Genomic DNA, 16,258 nt, shown 5'->3' with positions numbered 1-16,258 from the left:
AGACTTGGAGATTGTTGCTAAACAAACTGAGCAGATGCACTGGGTAACATCAGAACCCCCATTCTCTGTACAAGATGGCTTCCTTCTCTGTGTTTTGAAAACAGCGTTTCCTTTCTCACTCCTTCAGAGAACAGAACTACCTCCTTCCATCCTGGGAGATGCTGCCCTTGTCCCTTCCCTCTTTAATTTCTGAACTCTGGGCCAAGACAGAAGGTCCATCCCTGTTTTTTTTTTTTTTTTGTTGTTGTTTTTGTTTTTGTTTTTTGTTTTTTTTTTGTTTTGTTTTTTTTTGTTTCCTGGACCATAAAACATTTAATTGGTCATGTCAGTGAAGGTGAGAGAAGACGGTCAAATCAAGATCACACACTGAAGGTGTTGCTAACCACTGAAGAATAAACCCTAAAAGTGTCTGTGTCAGGCCAAGGGCACAAGATAAAAATCTATGAAGAAAACCTGAACCTTGGGCTGGAAGCATCTGACAGATGAGAACCTTACTGGGATGTGAAGGAAGCTCAGGAACCAATAAGAACATAAAAAGAAATATTAGCCATATTTGAAATGGAGAGAGGATGATCCGTGGAAGGGTTTCTAGTCCAGTGTCCCCAGCAGGGGAAGTCGATAGAGAAGAGTGGAGCAAAGCTAGACCAGAATGGAAGAGAAAGAAGAATGTTCTAGAGAGAGGAATGCCAACGGGAGCTGGTGGACCAAAGAAATGCTACATTGCGCTTATATTTTTTTACATTTATTATTTTGTGCATGTATGTATGTATGCATGCATAAGCACCCACATGCTATGGCATATGCTTGGAGATCAGAGGACAAGGTTTGGGAATTGGTCCTTTTTCTCCCACCATGTGATTCCTGGAGATCCGACTCAGTCTGTCAGACTTGGTGCCAAGTGTCATTACCTACTGAGCCATCTTGCTGTCCCTGAACTGGACTTTGACACCAGGCAGTAGGACGGAGGGTTAGGTTAGGCCCAGGGGCCAAAAGAAAATTCTAGCATATCCACATAAGGCTCCCTTTGTAAAAGGGAGCAAGCTGCTATTAGGTTATACCTTAAGGGATTCAGAGAAGTCTTGCTGCTGACATTTCTGGGGACCTGCTCTTAGCTGGCACAACATCGCTTTCTCTCATACATGCTGGGGTAACTGACCTTACTGTTTCCATGAAGGACTATATCATAGACATAGGCAAAGGTGGGACACTCACCATTTAACAACTTAACACAAGCATTAACAAGCACCTATCTTTCCCAGCAGAGCTAGTCCATAAGGCCTTGAATTGCCTCCACAATTCATCCTGGCCTCCCCAGTTTATTCTGGATCCGAGTCTCCCCAGAATCTGAGCCTCCTTTGCTTCTTGTGTTCCAGACGTTGCAGGCTCACCTGACACTTGGGATAAGATGGAGAAGGAAATTCTGGATGACATTTCACAAGAGACACAGGATGACTATGGCCAGGACTATATCCATACACAGAGGAGTTTTCTCCAGACCATAAAAACCAGGTCCAGCCCAGACATCACCCCTGTGCTTTGGGACATCCAGCATGCCATTTCGGCCAAGAACCCCTCTTCGTTTTATACCCCAGGGAAACTGACTTACCAATGGATCTGCCTTAGCTCCTACTTCCCAACCAGCGTATTGGACTATGTTTTGCAGAAATGTTTTGGTTCAAGATACAAGCCAAGAGCTCTAAGGACATTGAGTTAGAAGAACAAGGCCCCAGTGGGGTAGAAAATGTCACGTTCTTAGGGTAAAAAGGAAACCTCTTATTAAACTCATTTTCTACCTCAAATTCGTTGTTTGAAACCTGTTGGTTCCTTTCGCTGTAGTGGCAGGAGGGACTAGAGAGCAACAGGGAGCACTGTGGAGGGTGCTGCTGAGATCTCCTGCCACCAGGCACCACCCAGAGCATGCTTTCCTCCCAGATGCTGGACCTTCAGTTCTAGCCCACTTCAGGACAGTGACTATAACGATAAACCAAAACCCACAGCAGGTCTCCCTTTCCCAGCACATGTAGGAAGTGTGTTTATACTGTACTGAATTCTATTAAGTGTGCACTAGTGTTATTTCTCAACAAATCAATGGGACCTACCCAAACAGGTCGTTACTTCTTCCTCAAAGATGCTAACAACTACCTGAGTCCTTAGCGAATATATGTAACCTTTCTGGTACTGGCTAATTTTGTCGTAACACTGATGGCCGTAGATCAGGGTGGTGGCCCCTTAAGGTTGAGGTTGCTGTGGCAGTTTTATTTTTATTTATTTTTGCTTTGGGATGGGTCTCATGTATCCCATGCTGGCCTCAAAAGTCACGATGTAGTCAAGAAATGAAGGATGGCCTCAAACTTCTGATCTTCCTGCCTCTGCCTCCCACAGGCAGTCACGATGCCCTGCTTGAAATGTGTGTGGGTGTGTGTGTGTGAGAGAGAGACACACAGAGAGATTATGCATGTGCATGTATGTGAGAGAGACACAGAGTGCGTGCTTGTGTGCGTACAGGTGCACGAGGGCCCGAAGAAGATAGCCAGTGTCTTACTGCATGGCTTTCTGTCTTATTCCCTTGAAACAAGGTCCCTCACTGAGCCTGGAGCTTGAGGCCGCAGCCAGTTTTTTATGTGGATGCTAGAACCTGAACTCACATCCTCATACTTGTGCAGTAAGCACTGTTACCCGCAGGGGTATCCCTTTAGCGCCCACCATCTAAAAGAGGAAAACAACAGGGGAGTGTGTGCGGCGCTCACTTCTGCTTTCCATGGCGGAGCTCTCTGTAACACGCGTTGCTTCTCAACAGCGTCTTACTCACTGGAAAACTCTTTCCAAACTGGAGTCTGTCCTGCCCGTCTCTGTCAGCCGTTTCAGTGTGTTCACAGACCCCTTGTCAGGAGGACACGCTGGCTGAGAGGTTGTCTCCTTTGCTTATCCATAGAAAGCAAATTCTTACCAGGTGTGAATGCTTAGCGTCTAAGGGCGGTGAGTTCATGGGGTCTTCAGGCTCTTCTTCTAATCAAGCCTTCTCACTATTCTGCCATGACTTCAGGAACTTCCCCCAGGGAGTCTCAAATTCCCTAATCATCAACAAGACTTGGAATTAATGTCTCATAGCTCCTCTTAATGCTACCTTGACCTCTTCCCTCAGATCTCAAGTGTTCTTGAGGCGATCTAGAATGGTGAATCCTTTCCAGAAAGCTCCAGAGAACCACCATTGATAGAAGCTGTAGCCTCGTGAAATGGATTCTTATTTTGAGGCAGTTTTGTTGTGTTAGCCAGGCTGGTTTCCAACTCCAAGGCTCAGGAGATGCCCTTACCTTAGGCTCCTGTGTATCTGGGGCTATGCACAGCCTCCAAGGTACCCTTCTCCCTAAATGTTTTTATTAAACGATGACTCCAACATCAGAAACACTCCTCGATCCAGGGACCTCAGGATGGATAGTGTATTGGCATTAACACAATTTAATCTCTTTGCATAATGGTATGGGCCTCTATGGCGACCAGGCACAAGCCAGTAAGCAGTAACATTGTGAAAGAAATGCTAATTCCCACAGTAGACCCCTAATTTCATCCAGTCACTCAGGGTCTAGACTTTGGGATCAGAGCGAGCAGAGTAACAATGTAAGTTGCATTCTATCTAATGTGCGTAGGAACTCTGCCCTGGATCATCAGGCAGCTGTCTTATTATATTGCAAAGAGCAGAGGTAACTGAATGGGGAATTTGAGCTACCATCTCCGGAAGACCAGCAAGTAGCTCATGGCTTTTGTGCTAAGTGACCTGAGGAAACTCTGAAGAGTTACGATCTTTCAGTGAAGGAAGTGACAGGTTAAAGGAAGGGGCCACCTTTCCGTCATGGATGGACACCACTTGCTCCAGAGAACAAGCTACACGGGCTCGGAGCTCTTTACCTCACAGGGATGGGCTGTTAAGCTCAGCAGGTATCGACAGTTCCGTGTTAAGTGGGTGAGGAGCTAGGGAGGGGGTGGGGACGCAACCTTAGCTACATCAGCTGTTAGCGACCTCTAGAGGTCATGTGGTCTGTCACAGTCAAGAGATAATTATAATAATAAAACTAGAAACCCAGGAGGAGAAGAGAGCATCTCTTCCTTCACCCTCCGCCTGACACACGTTATGTGCGGGGTTTTATTACAGTGTGCGGGCAGCTGTCAGGAAGAAGTCCTCCTGGCACTCCCTGTGACACCTTCCCCCAGGTTGCCCCTTCCCATGAAAGCAAGGTCATCTGCAGGAAGGGATGAACTGCGCCAGTGTGCCCATGTCCTCTCGTTGAGACGTTCTTTCTCCCTAGTTACGCAGTGTTCAAATTGTCAAAATCTCTTGTTTGGAAATTACACTCGACACTTATATTTCTTTGGAAAATTGGGGGAAAGATGGCTCATTAGTGTTTCAAATAATCTAAAAAGAACGGTAATTCTGTGCCATCATGGGCCTTTCATTCTTGTCCTCGGTGAAATGATGAAAAGGGACATAACATTCCCCTTTCTTGGGGCAGCTGTGAATAGAGAGCTGAAGGAGATTGTGAGGCGACGGGGCTGGGAGTGGGGGCCGCTAATGCATAACGTTGGGATGTGTTCAGGGAGGGGAGTGGGGGCGTCTTGACCCATCTCTGTCTCTTGGCGGCCAGTGTTCCCTTTTTCATAACCGAGGCTCTAATATCCATGCTGTTCAGAGACGAGAGACAACCTCACATCGCCATATCATGAAGCAACAGCACTGAGTGAGAAGCTGCGGGGGTGGAGAGGGAACCAAAACCAAAGAGGAAGCCTGATGCTCAAGTGCTAAGTACGCAGGACACAAAAAAATACAATTGGCCCCTTTTATCTGTGGGCTCAGCTACCTGTGACTAAACGTATCCAAAATCTTTTTCTTCTGTATTGAACATGTAAACCCTTTTCCTCGTTACTACTGCCTAACGGCAGAGCGTAACTTCTGTCTCCGTAGTGCGTTGACTGCAGGGGGCATTCTAACTCATCCAGATGCAACAGGAAGTGCATTGGAGAGTGTGTACAGGGAACATGAAAAAAATTGCTCTTCTGAATGAGGTGATTGACAATTGTTATCTATGGGAGACAAGGACCCCTAGTGAAGTGGTCACGCTCCATACGTGAAGGGGGAACTGTAGGCTCTTAAGAATGAATAACCGCCAAGACAGTGAAAACTGGAGAATAACTAGTAGGAAAAACAGCCCAAGATGGATGGTAAAGGGATTTTCTTTCTTAAAAAAAAAAAAAAAAAAAAAAAAAGATGTACTGTATAAACAACAATCAAGAGAAAGCTGAAGCTGATGCATGGTTTGGATTTTGCTATCCCCCAAAAGCTCATGGGCTAAAGGCTTGTGAGATTGGTGCTATTGAGAATTGGGGGGAAATCTGTGAAGTGCGCTTTCATGAATACAAATCACATCTCCACAGCTCAGGGAACAAAACAGAAAGGGAGGTGGCAGGGGAATAAGTCAGAGGACAGGGAGGACCTGGGAGAAACAATGTCCCCTGGACGTGACGGGACCACTGCATTTGTGGACACTGCGTTTGCCGCTGTGGTTGAGTGCACAAGACCCGCACAAGATCAAGCCAGTCAGCATTCCAGCACAGATGGGTGAGGGGCTTATGAGCTCTCAACCCCCAGCCGAACAGTTATTGATAGTTCATGGCTGCAGAGAGAGCTTACAGCCTGTTTCCTTTAAGTCTGTGCCTGTGCTCCAGTGAGTGGCCTCACACTCCTGCATACACGGGCAGCACAAATTGGACTCAGTGGGTTATAAAAAACAAAAGGACGTGAAAATTGGGAGGGAGTTCTGGGAGGAGTTAGTGGGAGGAGTGGCGGGTAAATACGAACAAAATACATTGCATGTAGGTATGCACTTCTTATAATATAATATAACAAATATTATATTAAAAAAGAAGTTTGCTCTAGTGGTAGGCCTCAGGTCAACAGGAATATGCCCTCCTGTGTGTGTGTGTGAACTGTAGGAGGCACAATCCCAACCCTTTCTCTTCTTAGTCATGAGGCTGGTGGTTTTGCCCTGACAGGCACTCCCACCATGTGTTGCTTATCACAGGTCCAAAGCAATAAAGTCAACTGATTATTGATCAGAAGCCCCCAAACCATAAGCCCAAACAAAAATTTCCTTTTTACAAGTTGATTGTCTCGGGTATTTGTCACAGTCCTGGAAAAAATGGCTAATCTAGTTGGTATAACTCTGCTAACACCAGGCAGAGAGAGGGAGCTCTGAGGCTGGAAACATTTCCTAACTTCTTTATCCAGCTCATAAATTTTCTATCCTATGCAACCTGATCAGAATGGACACGTGTCTGCTCTGCAGCTCCTGGCTGCTCTGCCATTTCAATCTGACCAAGTCGTATATGCCAAGCCAGGACCTGGCTGTATCCTTTGCCCATTTGGCCCTGAAACAGGAAGGAATTCACTTTCAGTTCCCTGAAGCTGTTTTCATCTATCTCTCCCTTGCCCCACTCCCAGTTCCTTCCGCAAGTGTGCTTTCTTTCTTTCTTTCCCCCGTGAGACATGGTCCCTCCTGTGTAGCCCTGGATGTCTTGGAACACGCTCTGTAGACCAGGTTGGCCTTGAACTCAGATCCACCTGTGCTTGCCTCCTGACTGCTGGGATGAAAGGCTTGTGCCACCATCACCTGGCTTAAGTGTTTGATTTGAGACAGAGTCTTGCTTTGTAGCCCTGGCTGGCCTTGAAATTTATTCTCCTGCCTCTCCTGAGTGCTGGAATTACAGCCAGTAATTTCAGGTCTTCAAATTTCTGTCTGTCTGTCGGTCTGTCTGTCTGTCTGTCTCTTCCTTTCTTTTGTTCTGCCTTCCTGTGAGTTGTTTTATTTTAAATTGTGTAGGTATACATATAGGTATGTGAGTCCAGATACCCACATTGGCCAGAAGAGGGCAGCGGATCCTTGGCCCTTGAGTTGCACCTTGAGCAGCCAGACACAATCAGGTCTCCTGCGAGATCGGCGTCTGCTCTTCACGGTTGAGCTAGCGCTTCATTTCCCAAGTTCTTCTTGAGCTTTTCCTTTGTGTGAACTGAGAATAGGAACTCTGAGAGCCCAGTAACTAGTGTTAATCATTTTATCTATTTCAAACCAGCAAGAAGAAGGGGGTGGGGACCAGTCCTCTGATAGCTACTCACCAATCCTGCCAGCACTGTTGCTTCTAAAATATACAGGAATCCCTTTGCACGGGCCAGAGGGTGCAAGCGAGCTAACAGGTCTTCCCAAATAACTGTGCCCTTTCAGGCTACCTGGGAGGCTCTGACTCAGACAGCCTCTGTGCTTAGACATTTCAGAAGTAACAGCAGCCCCAGCCTGGCATGCGTGGAGGAAGCGCTTCTCCACGTGGCCCTGACTGTGAAGTCAGACCCAGGCTAGGAGTCCAGCACCAGGCTGCAAGCTCTTGATCACAAGGAGGAGCCTTGTTCCTGGCTGAGGTAACAGGCAGCAGGATCAAGTTTACAAGGCAATTTGGTTTTGAAACACCAGAGTACAGGTTTCATGTAGCCCCCCCCCCCCTCCGAGAGAAAGTGAGGGTGAGCCTGGCCAAGGCAGAGGGATGGTTGGAGATTATGGAGCAGAGGTTGTGGGTGATTTCCCATCATTTCACCGAGTATCACATAATGGGCACCCTTGAACACCAGTTCATCCTTTCTTTCCTACAAGGAGACACCTCTACTATGGGGTGACTCTGCTCTGGCCATTGAGGTCTCTGGGGTTCTGTCTCAGGGCTTCTACATCCAGTCAAATTTGGAGTCCCTTCTTGTCTCCTCCAGACCAAATTCCAGTGTGGCTCCAGACCCCCATAACTCCTATTAGAAATGAATAAAAGGGGGTCCACTTGGGGGCACATTTGTAAGAATGCCTAGCTTGGTAAAGAGAGTTTAGACTGGATTTCAGGCTCTTCTCTGTCTAGCAAAGAGAGATTGAATGTGGGGGTGGTGCTGGGTTATAGGGCAGGGGAGATAAGGGGACCTGGCTGCCTAACAGTGAACATGTGTATGTGTGTGTGTGTGTGTGTGTGCATGTCACATGAGTGCACCAGAAGAGGGTGTTGGATCTCCTGGAGCTGCAGATGCAGGCAATTGTGAGTCACGTGAGTCACTCCACGAGGGTGCTGGGAACTGAACTCAGGTCTTGGGCAATAGGAGCAAACACCCAACTGTTGAGTCGCATCTTCGGCCCATCAGCATTGTGCCCTTCAAAGGTGAAGGCCGCATAGTACAGAATGCTAAAAGGAACAGCTGTAGCCCATTAGCTGTTTCAGGGCAATGCACATGCAAACCTCCAGGCACCGTCATTCCCCATGCTCAGTGTGGGTACAATAAATGAGGTGGATGATCCAAGTGTTATTGAGGGCACAGGGCAACCTGGATGGCCTGACCGTGGAGATGGCTTGCTAGGATGTCCAAGTGTCTGCAGAGGACCCTGAGCAGATGAAAGAGTAAGCAGAAATATATTTGCTTGGGTTCAGGGGCTGGAAGACCAAGGTGAAGGAGTCAGTAGGATTGGTTTCTCCTTTGACCTTTCTCCTTCACTTAAAAAGTCTTCTCACCTGCACTTATTGTGTGTGTATGAGCAGGAGCGTGTGCGTCGTGGAGCATGTACAGAGGTCAGAGGACAGCTTTCAGGTGTCTGGTCTCTCTTTCCACCATGTGGGTCCCAGGGACCAAACACGGGTGGTCAGGCTTGGCAGCAAGCACTTTCCCCACTGAGCCATCCCGCTGACCCGCCTGTTTGTTTTTCTCACTTCTGGAAACTGAACCCAGGTCTTTGCATGCATAGGCAGATGCTCTGTCACTGGGCCACCTCCCCAGCCCATCTCGCTGGTAGCTGAGGCTTTTATGTGGCCATTTTCTGTTCTCATGTGGCTTTTCCTCTGTGCTCAAATGCTCTCTTTTTAAAGTCACGCCATCCATGCTGGATCGGTGCCCACTCTATTAACCTGAACGGCCTCTCCAAAGACATTGCCATCAAAACAGTCACATTCGGAGGTGCTGCTGGCTGGGATTCCACATAGGGAGCACAAATGAGCCCAAAGCCACCACCTTAAGAAACCATAAGAAGTGTTTACTCAAGCTAAAGACAGAACCATGTCTGACAAACACTAGTTCCACTTTTAGGTGTATGCTCGAGAAGAATGCACACCTATGGGTGCCTAAGATAGTCTACAGTGGTTTCAGGGACACTGACGTGGCTTCACTCTGACTACTCAAATGCCTGACAAAGTTAACAGAGAAGTATCCAAGCGGAGGAATACTCTACAGCAAAACAGAGAAATCAACGGCAGGCTTACAGTGCAGAACACACACGAATTACGCAAAGGCAGCTTTGAAGGCAAGGAGCCAGATCCCTACAGATCAAGGCTCTAGAGGGAGCTGTGCACATGGGCAGGCAGCAGCTATGTGAAGACCAACCAGAAGAGAAAAGGGAAAGAGAGCAGGAATCACTTATTCAAAGCCTCAGACTACTTAGCTTGGTGATGCATTGTGGGGCTGAAATCGCAGAATAGGCTGTGGAAGGCAAAGTAGAGATTAGAGTCTTGCGTGAGATAGGCAAGGCTGAAATGGGGAAAGGCTTGGAAGTCAATTGGGAGTTAGACAATCCAAGATAGTTGTTTTTCTTAAGGTTCGAATCTCGGGCTTTGCATAGGGCATGTCTGTGCTCTACTACTGAGCTGTGCCAGCTGTGTCCTCAGACCAGTCCTTAGGGTCTGAACTATGGAAAGTACTGAAGGAGACAGATTCCAGAGACCCCCACAAAAGGAAACAGAAGATTTAGCCTCAGCTTCAGCTGTGGGTGTAGAACCACCCCTCGCTACCCATGAGGATTTGGTCCCAGGACTTCCAAGGAAAACAAAGTCTTATTAGCTAACATCCACAAAATACTGTGTGAACACCATCCCTAGTTTAACAGTTTAAACTGTTGTGGGAATTTTTGGGAAACCAAGTCACCAAGCCATAGGTGGGGAGAGAAAAGTTTATTCTGCCAGCTGGGTGCATCCAGGATGACTCCCTAATGGCGGTGGCCTTTTACTAGGTGGGGGAGCAGAGGCAAGCAGAAAGAACAAGAACAAAAGTGTGCAAGTGTCTGGGCAAAGTTAAAATTCAGAAACCTCAGCTCCCCAGTGCCTCCAGTTTCTGGAGATCCTGCAAGCGGGGTGCAGTCGTTGCTGCTATGGAACTGTCTCGGGACTGGGAAACTCCCATTGCTCAACATGTTTGGGGCTGATCTACCATGTTCTCTCCTCTTCTTTGTCCTGATTTCTTAAGACCCTGCTAGAGGAATTCACTGATGCTGGTGGAGGACCTGGAGTCTAACCGCTTCTATCCTGTTTTGTGATGGTCAGGGTTAAGCTTAAATTAATGAGCTTAGGTGATCTACAAACAAAAATGCCTCTACTGTGTGAGCCCCACTTGCCCGAGGACAGATAACTTCCTGAAGGGCTGGGGCTGTTGTTCATGGAAGATAACGAGCCACCTGTTTTCACTTCTATAAACAAGCTCGGTTGCCCCAACTGCACAGGATGTGCCAGATCACAGTCAAGTGGGAGGTACAGCACACTTGCCCCTGAGTGGACGAAGGCAGGAAGTATGGAGCTTTGGTGGCTCTGCCTTTATAAACCTCTGGCTAAGGTAATTTGGTGCTGTACTCTGGGGATCGTGGGTATGGACCTGGCCAGTGTCCACCATCCCGGACAGTATTTAACAAAGATTGCTTCAAACTCGACTCAAACATTGTGGTAATGGTCTCATTCTCACCTGGTGGGATTATCAGCTGCTGATTAAGAGAGTTAGAAGATTTGTTTAAGGCCAATGGTAGAGACAAGAGAATGATACCCAAAGGTCCTACCAGAGGTCCCATCCAGGGGCTCAAGGAGGTTTAGATCTCACCCGAGGGAGATCCTTTGGTCTTGTCTCTGATCTTGATTCGTTCTAACATTTTAGACATCTAGACTGTCTAACATTTTCTCGACTATCCCTGTTTAATTTACCTAGAAATAACATTCTCCAAGAAAGACACACATGCTGCCCATTTTCAGCTTTCATTAGATCTAGGCTTCTATGGGTTTGTAAGACCATGGTTGCTGGGGATTCTGGTTCTGCCGGGTGACTATACCCTGCTTGGCTAGGCTGAGGTCTTCCTTGGGACATCTGGAGACTGGCTGTTGGAGGCTGGTCCAGCCTAGGACCTTTGTTTCAAACTCTAGAATGGACCAGTCCTAGTTCATTTCATGAGGCCAGGCTAAAGGCATCGTGGTTACCCAGAGGAAGGAAGCCGTGCTTGAATCAAGAACATACAGTAGGAGGAGAATAAAAATAATTCCTGCTAAAGGCTTCTGAGCGACAAGAACTAGCAAATCGCATCACTGTCGGTCGGTGACCCCTGCTGCATGGCTGAGCCCACATCTAGAGACGAGAGTGCATTCTCCTCCGAGGACAAGGGTGTGGATGCAGGGAGGCTAAAGGACAGCTCTGAAGTGTCTGTCACCTATCAGTGGATCCCAGGCCTGTGAAGAAAGAACGTTTGTACCTAAAGAGATGTTGAGAGGGAGTCAAATGCAACCATTTCTCACAGAGACTTAAAAGTGGAATACTATTTTATACACATTAGCTATATACATCTTAAGTATACAGCTCAAAAGTTATTTTATTTTGTTTTCTTTTTACTTTTTACTATTTCTTAAGCCTCTCACATACCCTGGACTAGTCTCAAGCTCACTGCATAGCTAAGAATGGCCTTGAACGTCAGATCCTTCTGTCTCTCTTTCTCCCAAGCGCTGGGATTATAGGAATGTACTACCACACCAGTCATGATTTTTTTTAAATTTTAACATGAAATGTATATATTCAGTTTTTAATCTGAGCACTTGGGACCTGAAGGAAGGAAGATCAGAAGGTTCTGGATCATTCTGGGTTACATAGTGAGTTTGAGGCCAGCCTTGTCTACCTGAGACCATGTCTCAAATGATAACAACAAAAATAACAAGCAACCCAAGATGGCAAAATAAGAAAAAGAACCACTTTAAGTGTGTATTTCTTTGTTGCCAGGAATGGTGGTGCACGTGTCTAACCTCTGCTTTTGAAGGCAGAAGCATGAGAAATATAATTTCAAGACCAGCCTGGGCCACACACAGAGAGATATTGATCAAAACAACAGTAGCCATCATAAAAACAAGTCTCCGGAATAAGATGAAACTTCAGAACAACTCAACTTCTCCACAATGCCCCTTCCATGTGATTTTTTTCCACTCAAATTATTTTTTAAAATTAAAACCAATATACTATTTATAATGAATGCATCTTTAGGTTTTTCCAGTTTCCAATCAATGTGTATTTAGCTTTCCAACCGCTATCGGCTAATTCTCTGCTCACTAGTGCTTCCTGTGTGGCATAGCTCTTCCTTGTTTTTCAGAGCTCACTTTTCCACATTTCTTACACAGAGGGCATGCGCAGCTCTGCTTTGTGATCTGGAAACAAATTTCAGCCCAGAGTTCTGCCGTGAATCCCCTGACTGCGAATAAGATCACTACCACAGTTTAAAGTCAGGTTTGAAGCAAGCCTTAATTAAACACTGGCCAGGTGGATGAGCTCTGCTCAGGTCCATATCCAAGCTCCTGGGAAATGCCCCAATCAAGTTTTACAGCAGCGTAAGTATTTCTGATCAGATCCAATCAGGGGCAAGCATATATCCCGATGTTCTCCAGGCTATATCCAATCAGAGGCAAGCATACACATCCTGATGTATTTCCTGCCTGTGAACCTCCCGCCCACATGTGATCAAGTACATCCTGTGCAGATGGGTCAAACAAACTTGTTTAGGGGAGTGAAAACCTGTCTCATTGTCTCCCACAAACAACAGCCTCTAGCATTTCAGGAACTGTCTGTCCTTGGGCAAGGAGCTGGCAGATCAGAAGCATTTTTGTGCCGTGTATCTCTAAGGTAAAGTAATTGAAACCTAAGTTTAGCTTTTCCATCTGAGGGACCTGTCCTCATTAGTGACCCCACTTCTAAGATGGACTTGCTGGTCTGTGTTTGTAATCCCAGAAGGCTGAGGCAGGGGGCTGATGATCTTGAGGCCAGTTTGGTCGACACAGTGAGAATCTGTGTAAATACTACCCACCCCCACCACCCAGAAACAAACACAACAGCAACAAACCAACCAATCAACAAAACAACCGGCCAACAGAAACACCGATTCCCTCTCCAAATGTTACCTCAAGCTTCAGTTGCTAAGCGACCTATCATGTCTGGACCTCATCAGAGACACCTTTGATTTTTGCTTTCAACTGTAGCCAAGTCTTCTTGCTGGCCACAGGCACATTTTGTCTGTTACTTTCCAATTTGCCCATATTTAACTCGGGGATAACTGCGCACATGCTCAGCTCTCCACTGTGAGCAGGCAAGGCCAGAGTGAGGAGCCCCATTCAGGTCCAACACCTGGCAAGCGCCAGGCCCTACCGCTGAGAGCTCTGGAGAGATGCTCACAGGACTGCAGATGAGATTGCAAGGGCAGGGCCAGGGAATCTGGAGTTCACCATCGACATCATGGAAATCCATAGAAAGCTTTTCAGCAAAGAAGCGGCACGACAGATTCCCAGACTTACAAAGTGATTTGGCATTTGCTGCTGGCTCTTCCTTGTTCTCTGCTTCTCCAGCCTCCTAGAGTTCCTTATTTTACTTTCATATACGTAGGCCTGTTCCTGAAACCTCCAACCATTGACATTTAGAAAATGCTTTCCACAATATAAATAAAAGCTTCCACTATTAGCCTGCAGACGACAAGAAAGCACCCCAGAGCACTGGCTTTCACCCTGTGGTATAAATTACAGGACTCATGGCAAACAAAAACAGAATGTGCATTAGGTTTTTGCTAGCTTTTGTTAAGTTAAAACACACTGATTATTCAAGGCACACATTTGCAAGAAAGATAGACAAGAGTAGAGACCCCTAGTTGAACAGCCTTAAGCGGAACACCAGCCAGTCACAATGCCGAGCCCTAATCTTCAGATCTGAAGTGCCTTTATGCCGCGAAATGATGGCATTTAGTAGATAATCCGACACTGATTGGATATTGTAAGAGATGAGGAAATTAGTAATGACTTTAGGTGTGATTACCGTAAATACTGTTTTAAGAGCTCTCGTCTTTCAGGCAGAGACACTAAAATACATGTATGACATTTGTGGTTTGATCAAAAACGGTACAAGTGGGAGAGGGGAGTAGGTCACTGAGGTAACGAGATGCTGGTGAGTGGGTAATTTCCGAACTAGAAAACGGGGATGTGAGCACTTATGTTAGGGCATCTGTTCTTCAGAGAGTTGAGATGAAGCACCATCAAATCCTTGGGAGAAATTTAAGGTACCTTTAAAGAAGATATGTATTTAATCAATGTGAATATTCAGATAAAATATATAGAATACTGCTTCTTTCCAAGGTTTCTTTTATCTTTTAAAATTAACTTTTAACATTAGCATGCAAAGCAATGAGTTTCATTTTGACATTTTCTTTTCTTGATTTCATGTATGCGCCATCTACTGCGACACCCTTCATTCACCCGAGCATTCGCCCAGCTGACCTCCATCCATCTACTCTTGCCTGTTCATTTGCATCTCTCCACCTGCTCATCTGTTCACTCACCCATTTGATCTTCATGCAACCAGTTAACTAGCCAGCCAGTCTTCATCTGTCCAGCAGATACTACCCATCCATGTATACACCCACCACCCACCCACCCATCTGTTCTTCATATACCGTCCATCCATCCATCCATCCATCCATCCATCCATCCATCCTTCATCCAATAACCCATCTGTCTCATCCACTAATCATCTGTCCAACCGATCCATTTGATTATCATCCATTCTCCATTCAACCTACCCATCCATGTATGCTTTTATCTAATTATTCATCTAGACTGCCTTATCTCTCCATAAATTAACAATAAAAGCCATTACAATATTTGGCCCAGATTTGCTGTGTTAGTTTGCATGACTCCCAAAGATGGTGTGGAGACGAGGATTCAAATATTAGCAGCTTATTTGAGGTTGATGGAAAGACATGGGGGGAGCAGGAAGGAAAGGCAGTTGAGAAGTGGCCTCAGTTAGCAGGTCAGTACCAAAGGTAGCTGCAGTTTAATAAAACATGTTAAACATGCACACCTTAAAACTAACTCAACGTGGTGGTCATGGCTGTTCTGATACCAGCTTATGGTCAGTTACTGTTTGAATGCTGTTCTGGGAAGCTGTTCCTGGTACTTCCAGTATGCTGTGTTTAGGCCAAATGTTTCTCCATGACTTTGGGAAAAGCTATTTCTTATAATGCAGTTGATCAGATATTTAAATAAGGCACAACAGTCTCTAAAAGTTTATGTCTACATTGCATGCAAATTATACCCAGTGCTGAGTAGCTAGAGCGATTACTCTCTTTGGTTAGTTGACAGAGCTACAAGATAAGAGAGACCCTACGTGGTAAAGATTTGGCCCAGGCATTTTACAAAGGTCTTGACTTTGCTAAAGCCCTCAACCTGAAGTCAGTCTCTTCCTTGGCCTGTTTTCTCAGAGCTCAGTGAAGAAAAACCTTCCCATTTCTCTTCTTCCTTAGCCTTCCTCTTTTTCTCTTTCTCGTTGTTTTTGTGACACAGATTCTCTAAGTCCAGGATGGCCTGGAGCTTTCTCTTTTCTTTCAAAGAATGAAAGTCCTGAACTTGAAAGACTGAGACAGGAGGTAAGGATTTCAAGGCCGTCTTTGCTCACGAGTACAAGGCTAGTCTGGGCTACAAAAAGTATTTATTCTCATCAAAGAAATGAAGAGTGAATTAACTTATATTCAAATTTTATACTGAGTTGACTTAATATGAATTAGAATTTTTGGAATAAGATAGTACTGATTCCAACACGTTACATATTAAAACCAATAATTTTCCAACATGCATAATTCATACTTCAGAGTGAACTTTTCCTAGTCTCATAATTACTCCTTCTGATCACTTGAATCTATTTAGTAGCTTTTTGAGTTTATGCAGCATCTTTATTGATGAGGAAAGGTCAGCCCAGGGAGACCAGGCACTTCTCTACTTCTCTTGGGCACAAACGTGGCAATTATCAGTCTCTGGCTTCAAAATAATCTGCAGGTGCTCTGGGATGTTTCCAGGTCCCATTCACTGAGTTTCAACCCTCAGGTGTCTCCGACCCAGGATGAGGCTGGACGACCAGCCTCACTTTTTTTTTCCATTGAGT

At 45.9% G+C, this 16,258-nt stretch overlaps 1 protein-coding gene across 1 annotated transcript in view; it reads left to right on the top strand.

Annotated features, from left to right (window-relative positions):
• The window catches only part of Hsd17b2 (hydroxysteroid 17-beta dehydrogenase 2), a 49,407-nt gene extending 47,657 nt beyond the window's left edge, over nucleotides 1–1,750 (top strand). The window contains exon 5 of the mRNA XM_057754242.1: nucleotides 1,374–1,750. Coding sequence (XP_057610225.1) covers nucleotides 1,374–1,714 — 341 coding nt within the window. The 3' untranslated portion in view covers nucleotides 1,715–1,750. The remainder of the gene's footprint in view (nucleotides 1–1,373) is intronic.
• Nucleotides 1,751–16,258: the final 14,508 nt, after the last annotated feature.

The sequence above is a fragment of the Chionomys nivalis genome, chromosome 21, assembly GCF_950005125.1.
Source record: "Chionomys nivalis chromosome 21, mChiNiv1.1, whole genome shotgun sequence".
Classification (NCBI taxonomy): Eukaryota; Metazoa; Chordata; class Mammalia; order Rodentia; family Cricetidae; genus Chionomys; species Chionomys nivalis.
The sequence above is the reverse complement of the archived record's forward strand: the minus strand, read 5'-3'. Positions and strand labels throughout refer to the sequence as shown.